Below are 22,012 nucleotides of genomic sequence, written 5' to 3'. Positions count from 1 at the left end.
GGCTAATTTTTTTGTATTTTTTTGTAGAGATGGGGTTTTTGCAGTGTTGCCCAGGCTGGTCTCAAACTCCTAAGCTCAAATAATCCACCCACCTCAGCCTCCCAAAGTGCAGTGCTGGCATGCATGAGCCACTGCAACTGGCCCCCCTTTTTTTTTTTGGAAACCGAGTATTATTCTGTTGCCTAAGCTGGAGTGCAGTGGCATGATCATATTTCTTTAGCCTCAAACTCCTGCCCTCCAGTGATCCTCCTGCCTTTGCTTCCTGAGTAGCTGGAACTGGTTCCTATTATTCACAGATTCTGTATTTGCAAATTTGCCTACTTGATAAAATTCTAACTCCAAAAACAATACTCATGGTACTTTTGCGGTTATTCATGGACATGTGCCAAGTGGCAAAAAATTTGAGTCATTCCCTGTATTCCTAGCTGAAGTCAAACAAGGTGACGCTGTTTCTTCTTGCATCAGCTCTCATAGATAAACAATTGGCCTCTTTGCAGTCTAGTTAGTATAACTACATTTTTTGCATTTTTCTCCTTTTTGTTGGTGATTTTGCTATTTAAAAATGACTCCCAGGTATAGTACAAAGTGCTATCTTGTGTTCTAAGTGCAAGAAGGCTGTGATGTGCCTTATGGAGGAAATACATGTATTAGATGAGTTTCATTCAGACATGAGTTAACAGTGCTATCGACTGTGATACGTAGTTCAGTGTTAATATATATTAAATGAGATTTTTTTTTTTTTTTTTTTTTTTGAGACAGAGTCTCGCTCTGTTGGTCAGGCTGGAGTGCAGTGGCCGATCTCAGCTCACTACAACTTCCACCTCCACCTCCTGGGTTCCAGCGGTTCGGGTAGCTGGGACTACAGGCACGCGCCACCACACCTGGCTAATTTTTGTAATTTTACTAGAGACGGGGTTTCACCATGTTGGCCAGGCTGGTCTTGAACTTCTGACTTCAGGTGATCCACCCACCTTGGCCTCCCAAAGTGATTACAAGTGTGAGCCACCATGCCTGGCCTGTTTACTGTTTATTTTCAGTTGTTCTTGCTCTATTTTAGATTTTGGACTGATAATTTAGAATCTAGAATCTTTAGAATATAAGTGAACCAGTGGACAGAGAAGTAGTATGAAGTTCTGGCTGAGTGCGGTGGCTCACACCTGTAATTCTAGCACTTTCGGAGGCTGAGGTGGGTGGATCACATGAGGCCTGGAGTTGAAGACCAGCCTGGCCAACATGGTGAAAGCCCACGTATACTAAAAATAAAAACATTAGTCGGGCGTGGTGGTGGGCGCCTGTCATCCCAGCCACTCGGGAGGCTGAGGCAGGAGAATCACTTGAACCCAGGGGACAGAAGTTGCAGGGAGCTGAGATTGTGCCAAAGCCCTCCAGCCTGGTTGACAGAGTGAGACCCTGCCCCCTCCCCCCCACAAAAAAGACTGGGGACCAGCTCCTCCGTTTCCTCCTTTGAAAGGTCTCTCAATATTTAGATTATCAGGTTTGAGATTGGTGCTGGGAAGAGAATCAGGACTTTGAGACCGTGAGTAATGAGCATTTTGTGAGGTTAGGCAAACCGTAGTAATAAGGGATAGGAACTACTACTACTAGCTAAATCAAAATCTGGTGCCTCTTTTCCTTTTCAACCTGCCAGACCCACAGCTTGTATTAAATCACATGAATTGCCAGAAACCTTTGAGGAATGATGGCCCTTACCTTTTAGAGATGTAAATTAATCCTATCATATGTTCTCTCCATTAGCTGAGTGGCTTCAGTTGTTGAAAGGTGGGGAGACGGTTTTGTTAATGTTTTCCAAGTGTAATGGTAACTCTAGAGCTAGACTCTTAAGACTTGTGGGTTCTTTTTTTTTGAGACAGTTCTTACTCTGTCACCCTGGCTAGAATTGGAGTGTAGTGGTACAATCACAGCTCACCACAACCTCCACCTCCTGGGCTCAAGCAATCCTCCCAGCTTAGCCTCCCACATAGCTGTGACTATAGGCGTGCGCTGCCAAACCTGGCTAATTTTTGTATTTTTTGTAGAGACTGCATTTTACCATGTTGCCCAGGCTGGTCTTGAACTCCTGGGCTCAAGGGATCTGCCTGCCTTGTCCTCCTGAAGTGCTGGGATTATAGGCATGAGCCCCTGCACCCAGCTCTTTGTCTATTCTTATTCTTCAATTTCTGTATGCCCATATTGGGGTACTGTCAGAGAGGAACAGAGCTGGACATTTGGCAAGACAGATTTTATCAGATTACTGCAGTATAGGAGAGAAACTCCAACATAAACTGAGCTCAGCTCCACTGAAACACAACAGATGGAAAGTTTTTTAAATATTGGGGTGTTCTAAAGGAAAAGTACATAAGATGTTCGGGGGAGGGAAGGAATTGTCACTATGATTAGCCATCTTGTTTGCTCATTGGCACTTGTCAAAGTTAGGCTCCTACTCTCCCACAGACTGGGAGACAGGGACCATATCTTTTCTTTCTTGGTTACTACATTTACAGGCCCAAAGAAAGACTTCTAGGTTTTAGAATATTTACATCTGACGGGACAGAGAAAGGATTCGTAACAGCAAGTTTTCTAAAATGCTGTAAGAAAAGTGAGGATAGGGGCCTGTAGTCAAGTTTTTCTGGAACAAACAGTAAATTCTTTTGGTAGAATTGAACTTTCTCAGGCAGGCGTTTTAAGGGGATTCTGGGGTCATTCTAGGGACACATCCTTGGCCTGACAAAAGCCATTGGTCAAGAATTTGGTCAGTTAGTACGAGGGGAGTTGAATGGCGTTGTTTGTGCTACAAATGGAGTTTACAGTTCTCAGTGGCTGGATACATTTTATACAGAATTTCATGACCCTAGGCATTTTGAGGGATGATGAGACTGGAGTTTGTTTCATCTAGTCTTGGGAAGAAGAAAAGAACTTTCAGTGAAAGAAGAAAGGGAGCAGGGAGGCTGGGTGCGGTGGCTCACGCCTGTAACCCTGGCACTTTGGGAGTCCGAGGCAAGTGGATCACCTGAGGTCAGGAGTTCGAGACCAGCCTGGCCAACATGGGGAAACCCCGTCTCTACAAAAAATACAAAAATTAGCCGGGGGTGGTGGCTCATGCCTGTAATCCGGGCTACTCTGGAGGCTGAGGTAGGAGAATCGCTTGAACCCAGGGGCGGAGGTTGCAGTGAGTCGAGATTGTGCCACTTCACTTCAGCCTGGGAAGAAGTGAAACTCAGTCCCAAAGAACACAAGGGAACAGGGAAAGCAATATTCTTGGAGAATAAAAAAGGGTCGGGGGAACAGGGAAAGCAGTATTCTTGGAGCCCAAAGTGAAGAAAGAGAGCAGGGAAGGAGGCAGGAAGCTTACTTTCAGGGCCTGAGAAGTAGTCCAGGATTTTATTTTGTGGTTTAAGTCCAAGAGGAATGGTATGGACCAGAGTAGTCCAGAGGAAGGCATGAGATCTCTGTTAACTGGAAATATTTGACAAAGCTTTTTGGAAGAGGTAGAACCTGAGATGAACCTTGAGGGATGATGAGTGGACTTTTCTTAGTTTAGCATTTTATCGTGGTATTTCCATGAAACCGCATCTGATTTCAACAGAAATAAATTATAATTTCATGATTCAATCATTTGCTCGAAATATTTTATTTTTCTTTCAAGATGCTGTCCAAAGTTGGTGTTTTACTCACTTTTTGACTCTTGGTTTCTTGGTTAGTTTTCAGCCACATCTCTTCAGAATAGCATGTGCTAAAGATAATCCATGTTTTTGCACAATCAGTTCGTCTGCCTAAAATACCTTCCAGTCCCCTAACTCCTGCCCCTCCATACATAGCCCTCAAGTAATTGTTAATCGTTCAAAACCCAGATGAAGTAACACCCTTTCTTTGCTCCCACAGTACAGTGCTTTGTAATTTTCCTCTATTATAACTTTTTTTTTTTTTTTTTTTTTTGAGACGGAGTCTCTCTGTGTCGCCCAGGCTGGAGTGCAGTGGCCGGATCTCAGCTCACTGCAAGCTCTGCCTCCCGGGTTTTTACGCCATTCTCCGGCCTCAGCCTCCCGAGTAGGCAGGACTACAGGCGCCCGCCACCTCGCCCGGCTAGTTTTTTGTATTTTTTAGTAGAGACGGGGTTTCACCGTGTTAGCCAGGATGGTCTCGAACTCCTGACCTCATGATCCGCCCGTCTCGGCCTCCCAAAGTGCTGGGATTACAGGCTTGAGCCACCGCGCCCGGCCCCTCTATTATAACTCTCATTCTGGTTGTTATAGTTAGTTTGTACTCTCAGTCCCTAGTTCAGCCTCTGGTCAATAGAAGGTACCTAATGTTTGGTTAATGATGCAATTCAATATAATCAGCTCTGAAATGTGTTTCCAGTGTTAAGAACTCAGCTATCTTACATGCATAGGTACAATATATATTTTGTTAATTGAATTCGTATTTGTTCTATTGTCATTAAGAGGATCTGCACTAGTGACAACTGTACCTCTTCCTGGAGAGCAAGTACAGGTTCGGGGGTCATCCAGACAGCTCAGTCTTCTGTAATTCACCCACCGCATGTGCACACAGTACAGAAATTTGAAGACTTAGTGGTCAAGAGTTGGGACTTTTAGACCCTGAGTCTTCAGATACATTGCCGTTGCTGTACCTATAATATTATAAACCAAGATAAAGTTGTCTTATAAATTAGACTGCAGACCAAATCAGGCAAATAGAAAAGTTTTAGAATTTCTGGTTTCATGTATATAATACCTAGTGAAAATAGAAGACAATTTTAGGGAAAGTTATTGCTAATGATTTAAGGAAATGAAGGACTTTTTTTAAAAAAGGAAAGCACCCTTTTATCCCAGGTACTTTCTATATGCTTTATGGAGTCAGTACTTACCTACCGTATAATTTATGGAGGTCAAATAAAAGAGTTGTCTTGTTGTAGAGGAAAGTTCTTATTTGTATTTATCTACCTTCCTATTAATGCCTGACAAAAATAGGAAAGAAAGAGCCATCCTAGATTCCTTTTCTTTCTACTTTTCCCATTTTATCTTCCGATTTCTGTGAGTCCCAGAATACCTTTAGTCATCTCTCATTTTTAGAAGCAGCTCTCCTAGAAGAAAAGCTGTATTTCTCATTTTCTTCTCCTGATTATGGCAATGTTGTCAAAACTGGAGCTGCATCTTTATGTGGTATTCACATGTGAAAGGAGGTGGCTGCGTGGATTTTTTAGTTTTTATATGAAAATTTTACTCTTATTTGCTGGTGCTGTTATTAAAGATAAATTATTTGATTTTAATTACAAGTAATTCCTTAGTTTTACAATTTATTTTCTTAAGTTCAATGGAAGACTTTGGAGTAAGCTTAGGGACAGTGTAGTTTTATGAGTTAGATTAGAAATGAAGCATTTTATGGCCAGGCACGGTGGCTCACACCTGTAATCCCAGCACTTTGGGAGGCCGAGGCGGGCAGATCACAAGATCAGGAGTTCAAGACCACCCTGGCCAACATGATGAAACCTGTCTCTACTAAAAATACAAAAATGAGCCAGGCGTAGTGGCAAGTGTCTGTACAATCCCAGCTACTTGGGAGGCTGAGGCAGGAGAATCACTTGAACCCGGGAGGCGGGAGTTGCAGTGAGCCGAGATTGTGCCATTACACTCCAGCCTGGGTGACAAGAGCAAGACTCTGTCTCAAAAAAAAAAAAAAAAAAAAAGTATTTATGATGCTTGAGGAAAAGTGACAGATTTTTCTTATTTTAAATTACTGGTTATTATTTCTTAATTATTATTGGGTTGTGACTAATTCTATTCTATATAATGATATAGATTTAATGTGGGATATAAATGAGTAGTTATATACTAGAACTCATTTTTGAAGGAAGTAACATATAAAAGAAGCGTCTCTGGAAATTTGATGTCTAAATAGTTTAGGGGAAGGCTTTCTGTAGATAGTAACTAATGTGGAGAATTGATTTTTTATGTTCCTTCTAAAGGCCTGTTTGGGTTATTTTATTTAATTTTTTTTTTTTTGAGACAGAGTCTCGCTCTGTCGCCCGGGCTGGAGTGCAGTGGCCGGATCTCGGCTCACTGCAAGCTCCGCCTCCCGGGTTTACGCCATTCTCCTGCCTCAGCCTCCCGAATAGCTGGGACTACAGGCGCCCGCCACCTCGCCCGGCTAGTTTTTTGTATTTTTTTTAGTAGAGACGGGGTTTCACCATGTTAGCCAGGATGGTCTCGATCTCCTGACCTCGTGATCCACCCACCTCGGCCTCCCAGAGTGCTGGGATTACAGGCTTGAGCCACGAAGTCGGCCAGGTGTGGTGGCTCGCACGTGCAATCCCAGCACTTTGGGAGGCTGAGGCGGGCAGATCATGAGGTCAGCAGTTTGAGACCAGCCTGACCAACATAGTGAAACCCCGTCTCTACTAAAAATACAAAAATTACCTGAGCATGGTGGCACGTGGCTGTAATCCCAGCTACTCAGGAGGCTGAGGCAGGAGAATCACTTGAATCCAGGAGGTGGAGGTTGCAGTGAGCCAAGATCGTGCCACTGCACTCCAGCCTGGGCGACAGAGTGAGACTCCATCTTAAAATATATATATATATATTAAGATGAAGTCGGATATCACAATCTTAACTTTGGACAAATGTTGGAAAGTTTTAATACGCTTAAAAAATTGAGACCAGACATGGTGACCAATACCTGTAATCCCAGCACTTTGGGAGGCCTGTTTGAGCCCAGGAGTTTGACACCAGCCGGGGTAACATAATGAGACCCTGTCAGAATAAAAAATAATGAATTAGCTGGGCATGGTGGTGTGCACCTGTAATCCTAGCTACTCAGGAGGCTCAGGCTGGAAGATTGCTTGAGCCCAGGAAGGTGAGGCTGCAGTGAGCTGTCATTACACCACTGCACTTCAGCCGGGGTGACAGAGCGAGACCCTGTCTCAAAAATAAAAGAATAAAAAATATTTAAAAAAACATTGAAAACAACTTTTCTCAGTTGTAAAATATTGCTATAACTTGGATATTGTATTGATGTAGTTTATACAAATTAACATATTGTATGCATGCCAAGTGTTACATGTATTGTTTAATTCTGAAATGAGATAAAAGTGAATCATACAGATTTTAAAATGGCATATATTTATACCTGCCTTTGCCAGTGACCTCCACCTTGCTAGATCTAATGGTTTCTTCTCAGTCCTTATTTTATCTGACTTGTAAACAGCATTGGACATGGTTGATCATTCTTTTCTCCTCAGTATGCTGTCTTCACTAGTTTACCATGGACAGCTCAATCATTTGGTTCTCTTTCATCCTTACTGGTGACTCCATCTTAGTCTCATTTGCTGTTCCTCCTCTTTATCCGGTCTCAGTGTTCCTGAGGCTAGTCCTCAGTCGTCTTCTATTTACCCCTGTGAGCTCATCCAGTCTCATGGCTTTAAGGACTCTAAAAAGCTAGACCTCTAGAATTTATGTATCTAGCCCAGACCTCTTTCCAGACCTGCAGGCTTTATATATTTAATGGTCGTCTCAGTGTCAGCAGTTGAATATTTAACAGGTTTTTTAAAACTTAGCATGTCAGGTAGATTAGTAATAAAACAACACTTTAAAGTAATGTGCATCAGTGTAGAAATAGGGTGGAGGATGAATCAGAGACTAGTCTTTTTAACTCCGGTAAAACAGTACTGCTTCATTTGGGGGATAGACTTTATTCTCAGCTCTGGGCCTGCTATATTTGATACTACTTTAATAGGTTGGGCTCCTGGAATAAACTTTCTCATTTTCCCTTTTCCTTTTGTTCCTTTCTTTTAGACCTTAGATTTAATGTACAAATGAATTTGAGTGGCAGGAGACAGATCTTTTTTTTCTAAAAGTAAAAATTCAGTTGTTTCTTTTCCCACCTGCATTGTTCATCATGTTAACGCCAGTTCTTTTTTTAGGTATCATCTTTATCAGAAAGTGAGGAGTCCCAGGACTCATCCGACAGCATAGGCTCCTCACAGAAAGCCCACGGGATCCTAGCACGGCGCCCATCTTACAGGTGAGTACTCTCTTGTGTGAAGCCCTGCATGTTATAATAGTACCAAATGAGTTCAAGTGGTGCTGTGCAAAGTACACTAAAGAAGTTAGCACGTGTCAGTGTTAAGAATGAAATTGGGTGGCCCTCGCCTATAATCTCAGCCCTTTGGGAGGCCGAGGTAGGATTGCTTGAGCCCAGGACTTCAAGACCAGTCTGGGCAACATGGCAAGACCCTGTCTCTTCAAAAAATACAAAACTTAGCTGGACATAGTGGCGCATGCCTGTAGTCCCATCTCGTTAGAAGCTAAGGCAGGAAGATGGCTTGAGCCCAGGAGTTTGAAGTTGAGCTACGCCTGGGTGATAGAGCAAGACCCTGTCTCCAAGAAAAAATGAAATTGGACCTTTGGCCGGACGCAGTGGCTTACGCCTGTAATCCCAGCACTTTGGGAGGCCAAGGCGGGCAGATCACCTGAGATCAGGAGTTGGAGACCAGCCTGGCCAACATGATGAAACCCCGTCTCTAATAAAAATAGAAAAATTAGCTGGGTGTGGTAGTGCACACTTGTAATCCCAGCTACTCGGGAGGCTGAAGCAGGAGAATCACTTGAACCTGGGAGGCGGAGGTTGCCGTGAGCCGAGATTGCGCCACTGCACTGCAGCCTGGGCAGCAGAACAAGACTCTTGTCTCCAAAAAAAAGAAAAAAAAGCAAATTGGATCTTTATCTTATACCATTACACAAATCAGTGCCAAGTGGATACGAGACCTAAATGTTAAGACCTGAAACTGTAAAAATCCTAGAAGAGAACATAGGGGATAAGCTCTTCGACACTGACCTTGACAATGATTTTTTGGATATCACACCCAAAGCTCAGGCTACAAAAACAAAAATAAATAAATGGGACTACATCAAACTAAAAAAAGCTTCTGTTTAGCAAAGGAAACAAGCAACAAAATGAAAAGGCAACTTACGAACTGGGAAAAAATTATTTGCAAACCACTTATCTGATAAGGGGTTAATACCCATAACTGAAGATAAAATTAGAGAACCTGAGGACACAGCTTTGAGTAGATTACCTAGAATGGAACACAGAAAGACAAATAGAAGTTAAGATGGAAGATAGAATGAGAAGGTCCAGTATACAACATACATAGGATAAAAAGAGAGAAGAGGGAAGGGCACTTCCAGCTTCTACTCTCTCTACAAGAGAAAATGACAATGACAATGACTGCAATTTCCAGGATATGAATTTCCCAGTGTAAGAAAACAAGGTCCCAAACAAGATAAATTAATAGAAACCTACATCTAGATGTATGTTGTGAAGTAAAACTGGAGAACACCAAGGATAAACATGAGATCTTAAAAGCTAAAAGCTTCCAAGAGAAAAGACCAGTTTTTAGAAAGGTATAAGACAGTATAAGACAGTGAACTAAAATCCTTATTTTTATTTTTAAATTGTTACATGCTTTTTGAGATGGAGGTCTCACCCTGTTGCCCAGGCTGGAGTGCAGTGGTGTGATCATGGCTTACTGTAGCCTCTACCTCCTGGGTTCAGCTCCTCAGCCTCCTGAGTACCTGGGACTATAAGCATATGCCATGATGCCCACACATGCCATGATGCCCACCTAATTTTTTTATATTTTTGGTAGAGATAGAGTCCCACTATGTTGACCAGGTTGGTCTCAAACTCTTGGGCTCAAGTGATCTTCTCACCTCAGCCTCCCAAAGTGTTGGTATTATAGGCATGAGCCACTGTACTCAGGCTCCAATATTTAAACTCAAAGAGAAAGTAACTTTTGACCTGGAATTCTGTGCCTACCTGAACAATCCTTGAGGTCAGGAGTTCAAAATGAGCCTGGCCAACATGGTGAAACCCCATCTCTACTAAAAATACAGAAATTAGCTGGGCATGGTGGCACATGCCTGTAGTCCTAGCTACTTGGGAGGCTGAGGCACAAGAATCGCTTGAACCCAGGGGGCGGAGGCTGCAGTGAGCTGAGATTGTGCCACTGCACTCTAGCCTGAGTGACAGAGCGAGACTCCATCTCAAAAAAAAAAAAAAAAGAAACTACTTAAGTGTATACTTCAGGAAGAAGAAAATGAAAGGAATATAAATATAAGAAAGAATGGTGAACAAAGACAATTCATTTCAGTTAGCATTGGCTTTTTAGAACAATAGTAATAATGATTAATTTGGGTAGTTTTGTGGGTTTTTGTTAAGATGCAGTCTTGCTCTGTCACCCAGGCTGGAGTGCAGTGGAGTGATCTCGGCTCACTGCAAGCTCTGCCTCCCAGGTTCACGCCAATCTCCTGCTTCAGCCTCCTGAGTAGCTGGAACTACAGGCGCCCACCGCCACACCTGGCTAATTTTTTGTATTTTTTAGTAGAGACGTGGTTTCACCGTGTTAGCCAGGATGGTCTCGATCTCCTGACCTAATGATCTGCCCACCTCGGCCTCCCAGAGCGCTGGGATTACAGGCGTGAGCCACCGCGCCCAGCCTGAACCTGAGATTTCTTTATGAGGTAGGGATGTCTCAAGGAGGCTATAACATCTGAAAAGAAACTTCTCAAAGTTAAGCTTTCTGGATTGCCACAGATTAGCAAAGATCAAATATTAATTCACTCAAAAATCATCAAACGTGCAAGGACATAAACCAGGTAACTGAGAACTGGCAGAAACAATACAGTCAACTCAATAAATGCAGGGAAAAAAAGTATTTGATTAAATCCAGCACGTCTTACATTTCAACCAAAAATGAATATAAATGGGCTTCCCTAGCATATATAGACTTTTAGAACTTAACTATGTATAGTATAGATCATCATTGCCCAAATTCTAGACTGGTCACTACCTGGTGCACATGTGTAATTGGTATGAATAGCATTGCAGAGACTTTGGAAACTGAACTGACATTGGAACCCACAGAAGGCTGATTAGAACTTGTGACCTGGACACAACCAGGTTGATACCTTCTAAAACAAGCATATAGGCTAGGTCTGTGGCTCATGCCTGTAATCCCAGCACTTTGGGAGGCTGAGGTGGGAGGACTGCTTGAGTCCAGGAATCTAAGACCAATCTGTGTAATATAACGAGATCCTGTCTCTACAAAAAATACAAAAATTAGCTAGGTATGGTGGTGTGCACCTGTAATCCCAGCTTCAGGAGGCTGAAGGCAGAGGATCACTTGAGCCCAGGAGGTTGATGCTTCAGTGAGCCATGATTGTGCCATGCACTCCAACCTGAGCGACAAAGCGAGTCCCTGTCTCAAATATACATATGCACATGCAACAAGAATATAAAACATTTTTTATAGTATTTAAACAAGACCCAGAGTCTGATAGCATAATATTGAAAGTGTCCAAAATTACTTGGTATCAAAGAACAAGGAAAAATCTCAACTTGCATGGGAAAGACTGTTGACAGAAGCCAACTCCTAGATGATACAAATGTTGGAATTATATGACAAGGACTTTAAAGAAGCTATTATTTAACTGTTCCAACAAGTAAGTGAATTTTCTTGAAAGGTATAAACTCTCAGCCAAAAATAGAGTATGTAAAGAGAATAAAATAGAGATTTCAGAGCCAAGAAACACAGTAACAGAGATAAAACCTCACTGGATGGGTTCAATAGTAGAATGGAAGTGAGAGAAAAAACAGTCAACTTTGAAGAGTATTCAATGGATATTATCCAATCTGAACATAAAAAAGCGTGATTGGAAAATTATCTAATTCTCAGGGACCTGTGAGACAATACCTAAAGATCTAAGATTTATGTCATTAGAGTCACAGAGAGAGAGGAAAAAAGTATAGTGCAGAAAAAATACTTGAAGAAATAATGGCTGAAAAATTACCAAATTTGGTGAAAGATGTAAACTTACAGGTTCAGAAATGTCAGCAAACTCTAAACAGGATAAACACAAATAAATCATTGCCCAGACTTACCATAATCAAACTGCTGAAAACTAAAGTTAAAGAAAAATTTTATGAGTAGCCAGAGAATAATGGCACATTACTTACAAGAGAACAATGTGAATAACTACAGAGTGCTCATCAGAAACTATGGAAGCGAGAAGAAAATGGAATAGCATTTTTAAAGTGCTAAAAGAAAAAAGAAGTATCTCCTGGGTCTTGGCACCGAAAATAAAAAAAAGATCAACCCAAAATTCTGTGTCTACTGAAAACATCCTTCAGACTTGGAGGCCAAATAAATATTCTCATGGAGGAAAACTAAGGGAAATCATTGCCAGCAGAACTGCTATAAAACAACTGCTAAGAAAATTCTTAAGAGAAAGAAACTTGAAGGTAAGGAATGAAGAAACAGCATCTGGGCAAATATAATGGACGGTTCCTCTCCTACTGAATTCCTTAAAATAGGGGTCCCCAAGCCCCAGGCCATGGACTGGTACCTGTCTGTGGCCTGTTAGGAACCGGGTTGCACAGCAGGAGGTGAGCAGCAGGTGAGCAAGCCTTAGTTAGTACCCAAGCTCTGCCTCCTGTCAAATCTGTGGCAGCATTAGATTCTCATAGGAATGTGAACCGTGTTGTGAACTGCACATGCGAGGGATCTAGGTTGCATGCTCTTCATGAAAATCTAATATCTGGTGATCTGAGGTGAAACAGTTTCATCCTGAAACCATCCCCCAACTTCCCTATCCATGGAAAAATTGTCTTCCATGAAACCGGTCCCTGGTGCCAAAAGGGTTAGGATGTAATCCCAGCTACTTGGGGGGCTAAGGCAGTAGAATCGCTTGAACCCGGGAGGTGGAGGTTGCAGTGAGCTGAGATCGTACCACTGCACTCCAGCCTGGGTGACAGAGCGAGACTCTGTCTCAATCAATCAGTCAATCAATTTGACAGCTAAAAACAAATTATGACATTCTGGTGGAGTTTTTAATATATGCAGAGGCAATATATAAAACATCTACAACATAGAGAGGGAAATGTAAACAGATCTTATATGGTGGTAAGGTTTCTACATTCCACCTGAAGTGGTAAAATACTGATTCTGTGTAGACTGTGAAAAGCTAGGTATCTATATACCCCTAGAGCAACTACTAAAAAAACTACACAAAAAGATTTAGTCAAATATACAGTAGATTAAAATTTGAAAAGTCTTCAAATAATCCAAAATAATGCAGGTGCAGGAACACAGAAGAATTTTAAAAACAGAATAAACAGAAAGCAAATAATAAAGTGGAAGATCAGCCAATACTGAAGATGGCCTACACTCACCAAATAAAAGGCAATTGTAAAACTATAGATCAATATCCTTCATGAATATATACACAAAAAATACTCCACAAAATATTAGCAAACTAAATCCAACAACGTATAAAAGGTATTATATGCCATGACCAAACAGGATTTATCCCTGAAATGCAAAATTGGTTTAGTAATTGAAAATCAGTTAATGTCATACATCACATTAATAGAATCAAAACAAAAAACATATGATCATCTCAAGACACAGAGCATTTGACAAAAATCCAGTACCCTTTCATGATAAAACTGCTCAACAAACAAATAGAAGGCTGCTTCCTCAACCTGATGAAGAGTATCTACAAAAAACCCACAACTAACCTCCTAATAAGAAAATAATGTGGAGATCCCCTCTCACCACTTCTAAACATTGCACTCAGGGAATTAGTCAATAAATTAAATAAAAGGCATCCTGATTGGAAAGGACTAAATAAAACACTTTGTACATGACGTTATCTTATATATACAAAATCCTAAAGAATCTATTAAAATAGAACTAATCAACAAGTTCCAGCAAGGTTGTAGGGTGTAAGATCAATATAACAAAAATTAACTGTATTTCCTTATATTAGCAATGACTAATCAAAAAATGAAACTTAAAAACAATTCTATTTACAATAACAAAGTATAAAAGATTTAAAATTAAATTTATAAATTTAAATTATACCTAGATATGAATTTAACAAAAGAAACAGAACACATATACTGGAGGCCAGGCTCAGTGGCTCATGCCTGTAATCCCAATACTTTGGGAGGCCGAGGCAGGCAGTCACCTGAGGTCAGGAGTTTGAGACCAGCCTGGCCAACATGGTGAAACCCTGTCTCTTCTAAAAATACAAACATTAGCCAGGTGACTGGCATGCACCTGTAGTTCCAGCTACTCAGGATGCTGAGGTGGGATAATCCCTTGAACCTGGGAGGCAGAGGTTACAGTGAGCTGAGATCGCACCATTGCACTCCAGACTGGGTGACAAGAGCAAAACTCCGTCTCAAAAAAAAAGAATACATATACTGGAAACTATAAAACCTTATTGAAAGAAATTTTAAAGGATCTAAGTAAGGCCGGGAGCAGTGGCTCACACCTGTAATTCCAGCACTTTGGGAGGTCAAGGCGGGCAGATCACGAGGTCAGGAGTATGGGACCAGCCTGGCCAATATGGTGAAACCCTGTCTCTACTAAAAATACAAAAATTAGCTGGGCGTGGTGGCCCATGCCTGTAGTCCCCACTACTCAGGAGGCTGAGGCAGAAGATTCGCTTGAATCCAGGAGGCAGAGGTTGCGTTGAGCTGAGATCGCGCCACTGTACTCCAGCCTGGGCATCAGAGTGGGGAGACTCCCCGTCTTTAAAAAAAAAAAAAAAAAAGATCTAAATAAGTGAAAAGACATCTCATGTTAATTGATCAGAATACTAAATATTAAGACAACCCCATTAAAAAATGAGCAAGGGGGCTGGGCATGGTGACTCATGCATGTAATCCCAGCACTTTAGGAGGCCGAGGTGGGTGGATCACCTGAGGTTAGGAGTTCGAGACCAGCATAGCCAACATGGTGAAACCTTGTCTCTACTAAAAATAAAAATAAAAACATTAGCCAGGCATAGTGGCGGGCACTTGTAATGCCAGCTACTAGGGAGGCTGAGGCAGGAGAATCACTTGAACCAGGAGGCAGAGGTTGTAGTGAGCTGAGATCGCACCACTGTGCTCCAGCTTGGGCGACATCAAAAAAAAAAAAAGAAGAAAAGCAAGGGATTTGAATAAAAATTTATCCAAAGAAGATAAACAAATGACTAATAAAGCTATGAAAAAATGTTCAACATCATTTATCATTAAGGGAATTGCAAACCAAAATTGTGAAATACTGCTTCAAACCCACTAGGATGACTCAAATAGAAAAAAAAGACCAATAATAAGTGTTGGTGATGATATAGAGAAATTAAAACTCTCATACGCTGCTGGTAAGAATGTTAAAAAAAAAAAAATAGTACAGTTGCTATGGAAAACAGTCTGGCAGTTCTTCAGAATACTAAGTTACCATATGACCCACTACTTCCTATGCTAGTTATATCCCCAAGAGAAATAAAAACATACATTTATATGAAAACTTGTACATGAATGTTTATAGCAGCATTGTTTATAATAGCCAAAGCATGGAAACAACCCAAATGTCCATTAAGTGTTGAATGGATAAACAAAATGTGGTGTATTCATAAAATTGAATATTTTTACTTAGCAATTAAAAAGCAATGAAGTCCTAATACATGCTACAACATGGATAAACCTTGAAAATATTAACCTAAGTAAAATAAGTCGTTTGTAAGAGATTGCATATTGTATGATTCCATTTATATGAAATGTCAAAAATAGACAAATTTATAGAAACAAAGTAGGCAAGTGGTTGCTTAGAGCTTGGGAGAGGAAAGAGAAGAATGAATTGACTGCTAATTGGTACCAAGTTTCTTTTAGGGGAACAAAAGTGTTCTAAGATTACAGTAGTGGTTGCACAACCCTGTTAATATACTAAAAACACTGAATTGTATGCTTAAATGAGTTAATTGTATGGTATGTGAATTATGTCTCAGAGCCATTTTTCTTTAAAAAGACAAAGATTATTAGAATGGATATAAAAAATGACTCACTTCAAAAATGATCTAGCTAAAGTAAAAGGATGGTTAAAGACATACCATGAAAACACTAATGAAAAAAAACTAACATGGCTATATTATTGTCATATAAAATAGACTTCAGAATAAGGAAAATCTGCAGAGATAAAGAGGGATATTACATAATGATAAGAGTTCACCAAGAAGACATAATCCAAATGTGTATGCATCTAACAAAAGAGCTTTATAATATATTTATCAAAAACTAGTAGGGCAGGTCCCAGTGGCTCACACCTGTGATCTCAGCCCTTCCAGAGGCCAAGGAGGGAGGATTGCATGAGCCCAGGAGTTCAAGACCAGCCAGGGCAACATAGTGAGACCCTGTCTCTTCACAAAATTAAAGTTAGCCAGACGTGGTGGTTTGTGCCTCTGGTCCCAGCTGCACAGGATTTGGAGGCTGCAATGAGCTATGATTGAGCCACTACACTCTAGCATGGATGACAGCAAGACCCTGTCTCTAAAAAGAAACTAACAGAACTGAAAAGAGAAACAAACAGGTCCACAGTTACAGTTGATGACTTCAATAAACCTGTCTCAGGATTCATTAGAACTTGTAGTCAGGGACGGGATCCCAGCACTTTGGGAGGCCGAGGCGGGCGGATCACGAGGTCAGGAGATCGAGACCATCCTGGCTAACACGGTGAAACCCCGTCTCTACTAAAAATACAAAAAAAAATTAGCCGGGCGTGGTGGTGGGTGCCTGTAGTCCCAGCTACTCGGGAGGCTGAGGCAGGAGAATGGTGTGAACCCGGGAGGCGGAGCTTGCAGTGAGCCGAGATCGCGCTACTGCACTCCAGCCTGGATGAGAGCGAGACTCTGTCTCAAAAAAAAAAAGAACTTGTAGTCAGAAAATCAGCAAGATTATAGAAGAACCTAATGCCAGATAATATCAGAAGCCAACAAGATCTTTTTTTTTTTTTTCTCCTGAGATTGAGTCTCACTCTGTCACTCAGGCTGGAGTGCAGTAGCACGATCTCAGTTCACTGCAACCTCCGCCTTCCAGGTTCAAGCAATTCTGCCTCAGCCTCCAAACCCACGCCCAGCTAACTTTTTTTGTTTTTAGTAGAGACGGGGTTTCACTATATTGTCCAGGCTGGTCTCGAGCTCCTGTCCTTGTCATCTGTCTGCCTTGACCTCCCAAAGTGCTGGGATTACAGGCGTGAGCTTTGCCTAACATTTTTATAACACTTGACCCAGCAGCTGTAGAATGAAGAAAATCCACCAAGAAATACCACATTCTGGGTCATAACAAATCTTACCAAATTTAAAAGAACAGAAATCATGCACAGAATGTTCTGTGATCATACTGAAATTAGAGTAGAATAATAGGTACAGGAAGGCCAGGCACAGTGGCTCATGCCTGTAATCCCAGCACTGTGGGAGGCCAAGGTGGCCAGATTGCTTGAGCCCAAGAGTTTGAGACCAGCCTGGGCAACATAGGGAGACCTTGTCTCTACAAAAAAATACAAAAAATTAGCCAGGTATGGTGGTGCACACCTGTAGTCCCAGCCACTCGGGAGGCTGAGGTGGGAAGATCACTTGAGCCTGGGAGATCAAGGCTGCAGTGAGCCGTGATTGTGCCACTGTACTCCAGCCTAGGTGACAGAGTGAGACTCTGTCTCAAAAAAAAGAAAAAAAAATCTTTTGTGATTCTTAAGCCACTGTGACCAAATGGTTCTTAAGTAGGGAATGTCTACGGAGTAAGTCTCCTTATTAATATTTTCAAGCATGAATTAGTTATTTCCAGTGTGGTTCTTACAGACATTCGCAGGATTACCATGTTTTCCTTTCTGATGAACACTCCCATCTTTATACTGAATTTGGAGTTTTCAGGTCTGCTCTTAAGCATAGTCAGATATAAAAAGAAACACTGAGAAGCAGACTAGGTGGCCAATTATTTGCATTACAGTATTGAGAAAAAAAATAAAGCCGGGCACAGTGACTCACACCTGTAATCCCAGCACTTCGGGAGGCCCAGGTGGGCAGATCACCTGAGGTCAGGAGTTCAAGACCAGCCTGACCAAAATGGTGAAACACTATCTTCACTAAAAATACAAAAATTAGCCGGGTGTGGTGGTGCACGCCTGTAATACAGGAGGCTGAGGCAGGAGACTTGCTTGAAATTAGGAGGCAGAGGTTGCAGTGAGCTGAGATTGCACTGCTGCACTCCAGCCTGGGCAACAGAAGTGAAACTCTGTCTCAAAGAAAAAAAAAAAAAGAAAAAAGAACTGCTAGTAGTTGTTTTTTCCTAAATCATTTAGCATTTACCAACTGTCCAGACCTAAGGTTATTTTCAGGTAGGAAAGTTCTGATTTCAACTTCTCCATTGGCCCATGCTCAGCACAATTTATCCTGTTCCAAGTACTCATTGAAGAACTTGTTTACTTGGCTGTCACTGACACCAAATGGGCTTGTAGACACAAAATGCCATAAGGATAACAGTCATCAGCAGGATGCTGAAAATGGTTCCCATCAACACCAGGTTTTGCCTGCGCAGCACCACATAGGGCCGGCTTCACTCCAGCAGATCCATGGCGCTCAGGGCCTCTTCCTGCCCCACCAGGAGGCTGCACAGGCCAAGGCACAGCCATGGCAACGCCAGATGCAGCATCTTTCCCTGTACTTTTCTTTATACTCAGAAAGTGTTTCATAATGTAAAATGGAAAAATAAATGGGCGCAGCATTCCACAGTCTCATGATAGACTGGCTATAGGACCATGCAGGCATTGGACAGAGGTGGACTTGTGGAAAAAAAGACCATGCAGGCAGTTTGTTAAATGAATCTGGAGCTCTACTCCAGACCTACTTACTCAGTCATGGCCACCAGATGGGAATCTAGATTCAACAGACCTTTCCAGAATGATTCTGTTACATAGGCAGGTTTAGGAAGCACTGTGACTATTCTACAGAAATGCTTAAAACAGAGTCCTATAGGACTGACACCTCCATTGTGCTTCCTGTGGAACTTCTCTTAATATAGTCTACAGTTGTATTAGCTCTTGGTGGGACAACAGTCCACACAAAGGAGACCAAACTGGAGAAGGATCTTCAACATGTTACAGAAGAACACATGAAAAAACTGAAAGTATTTGGCCTAGAATAAGGAAGACTTGTAGCAGTTATCAAATACTGCAAAGTAGGTCACAGATATAGAATTGGGATTAGGCTTAAATTTCTTGCTATGACTCATGCCTGTAGTCCCAACACTTTAGAAGGCCTAGGTGGGAGAATCACTTGAACCCAGAAATTCAAGAACAGCCTGGGCAAAATAGGCCCCATCTCTACTAAAAAAAAAAAAAAAAAAAAATTAGCCAGGTATGATGGCATGTACCTATAATCCCAGATGCTTGGGAGGCTGAGGCAGGAGGATCGCTTGAGCCTGAGAAGTCAAAGTGGGGTGAGCCATGATCATGCCACGGTACTCCAGCCTGGGCAACAGAGTGAGGCTGTCTCAAAAGAAAAGAAAAAAATAATTAATAAATTTATTTAGTTTCACTGGATGGAACTAGCTTTGGACCCAAAAAAGGAAAGGTTCTAACTATTCAATAATAGAATGGTTTACTTTTTGGAAATAGTGGGTGCCATTTTTCTGGAAGTAGAGGTTGTCAGGAATGTTAGGAAATTCCTCCATGAGCTGGGAAGTTGGCATAGATAAAAGAGCCCTTTTCATTCTAAGGGCTTTCTTTTTCCTTTGTGATTCCTTTTTTGTTGTTTTCACATAAGTATTTCAGTTTTCTCATTTTTCTACAGTGAACATAGAATTCTTAAGCATTTCTTTTTTCTGTCTTTTTTCCAGAAGCAAACAATGCATATTGCCTACTCTTTCCTCTACCCCCATTGTCTTTTTTTTTTTTTTTTTTGAGACAGCGTCTCACGTTGTCGCCCAGGCTGGAGTGCAGTGGCACAAATTCCACTCACTGTAGCCTCCACCTCCCGGGTTAAAGCAATTCTCCTGCCTCAGCCTCCCAAGTAGCTGGAATTACAGACGTGAGCAACTATGCCCAGCTAATTTTTGCATTTTTAGTAGAGATGGGGTTTTACCATGTCGGCCAGGCTGGTCTTGAACTCCGGAGCTCAGGTGTTCTGCCTGCCTTGGCCTCCCACAGTACTGGGATTACAGGCATCAGCCACTGCGCCCATCCCCAATTGTCTTGAAAGACCTTTCTTTTTATCAAGGAATACTTTTTCCATCCCTTATTCTTGTCATTAGTGCCATTTCACTGAGTCTGAGGGATATCCATGGGATCATATTTACCTCTTTTTGTTAAAATAAGCAATTTTATTCATCATTGATACTCTGCATTTTATAGTAGTTTTTCTTACCTACTTCCTTTGGAGAACTGTTTTACGGGTTTTTATTTTTTGTTTTTGTTTCTTTTGAGACAGAGTCTCACTCTGTCGCCCAGGCTGGAGTACAGTGGCACCATCTTGGCTCACTGCAACCTCCGCCTTCCAGGTTCAAGCAATTCTCCTACCTCAGCCCCCCCAAGTAGCTGGGATTACAGGCACACACCACAATGTCCAGCTAATTTTTGTATTTGTGGTAGGGATGGGGTATCACCATGTTGACCAGGCTGGTCTCCAAACTCCTGATCTCAAGTGATCTGCCCACCTCAGCCTCCCAAAGTGCTGGGATTACAGGTGGGAGCCACCATGCCCGGCCCTCTTTACTCTTTACTCTTTAATATGAGCACGTCATTATAATAATATGTGCTAAATAAAATGATTCTTTGGAATAATAGTTTAAATATCTGGTAGATTATTGGACTCTCACTCTGTCGCCCAGGCTGGAGTGCAGTGGTGCGACCTTGGCTCACTGCAACCTCTGTCTCCTGAATTCAAGCAATCCTCCTGCCTTAGTCTCCCAAATAGCTGGGATTACAGGTGCCCGCCACCATGCCCAGTTTATTTTTGTATTATTAGTAGAGACAGGGTTTCACCTTATTGGCCAGCCTGGTCTCAAACTCCTGACCTTGTGATCCGCTGGTCTCGGCCTCCCAAAGTGATGGGATTACAGGCATGAGCCACCACTCCTGGCCGATTATTGTAACTTTTACCTGAGATTGAAAAAGTTTTAGAAATTTCTTTTTGTGGCTGGGCATGGTGGCATATGCCTATAATCCCAGCACTTTGGGAGGAGGAGATGAGTGGATCACTTGAGGCCAGGAGTTCAAGACCAGCCTGGCCAACATGGTGAAACTTCGTGTCTACTGAAAATACAAAAATTAGCTGAGTGTGGTGGCTTACGCTTGTGGTCCCAGCTACTTGGGAGGCTGGGGCACAAGAATCTCTTAAGCCAGGGAAGCAGAGGTTACAGTGAGCTGTGATGGCGCCACTGTACTCCAGCCTGGGTGACAGAGCAAGATCTTGTCTCAAAAAAAAAAAATTTCTTTTCGTGAAGTCATTCACATTACCAATGTTTAATAGAGTTCTGTTTTTTTACAGAAAAATTTTGAAAGACTTATCTTCTGAAGATACACGGGGCAGAAAAGGAGACGGAGAAAATTCTGGAGTTTCTGCTGTCACTTCTATGTCTGTTCCAACTCCCATCTATCAGACTAGCAGCGGACAGTACAGTATGTATAGGAATCAATTTCCACGTTATAAACACACAAAACCTGACTTTTCATGTAGAAAGACATGGTGTTAGAAAAACTGTCATACTTTGATAGTGATGATTATTAAAGGATGTTTTCAGCCAGGAATAATGCAAAGTACTGTTTCGCATTATTTCATTTACTCCTTACAACAACTTTGTGACATAGGCAGTTATCAATGTATGAGGGAACTGAGACCTACATCATTAGATACTGTTTTGTTTTGAGACAGAGTCTCGCTCTTGTCGCCCAAGCTGGATGCAGTGGCACGATCTTGGCCCACTGCAACCTCCACCTCCTGGGTTCAAGTGATTCTCCTGCCTCAGCCTCTGGAGTAGCTGGGATTACAGGCGTGTGCCACCATGCCCGGCTAATTTTTGTATTTTTAGTAGAGAGGGGGTTTCACCATATTGGCTAGGCTGGTCTCGAACTTCTGACCTCAGGTGATCCACCCACCTTGGCCTCCCAAAGTGCTGGGATTACAGGCATGAGCCACTGTGC

The 22,012-nt window shown here is 41.9% G+C and overlaps 1 protein-coding gene across 13 annotated transcripts in view; it reads left to right on the top strand.

Annotated features, from left to right (window-relative positions):
- Positions 1-22,012, top strand: part of LOC105474364 (activating transcription factor 1) — a 69,108-nt gene that overhangs the window by 27,445 nt on the left and 19,651 nt on the right. For 12 of the 13 annotated variants that reach the window (XM_071071729.1, XM_071071727.1, XM_071071724.1 and 9 more), the window contains 2 exons: positions 7,916-8,016; positions 21,360-21,490. In XM_071071729.1, coding sequence (XP_070927830.1) covers positions 7,916-8,016; positions 21,360-21,490 — 232 coding nt within the window. Of the gene's footprint in view, positions 1-1,167; positions 1,187-7,915; positions 8,017-21,359; positions 21,491-22,012 lie in introns of those variants that run through there. The other variant, XM_071071730.1, reaches the window with a different exon arrangement.

The sequence above is a fragment of the Macaca nemestrina genome, chromosome 10 (genome assembly GCF_043159975.1).
Source record: "Macaca nemestrina isolate mMacNem1 chromosome 10, mMacNem.hap1, whole genome shotgun sequence".
Classification (NCBI taxonomy): domain Eukaryota; kingdom Metazoa; phylum Chordata; class Mammalia; order Primates; family Cercopithecidae; genus Macaca; species Macaca nemestrina.
This window is presented reverse-complemented; position numbering and strand designations above follow the sequence as displayed.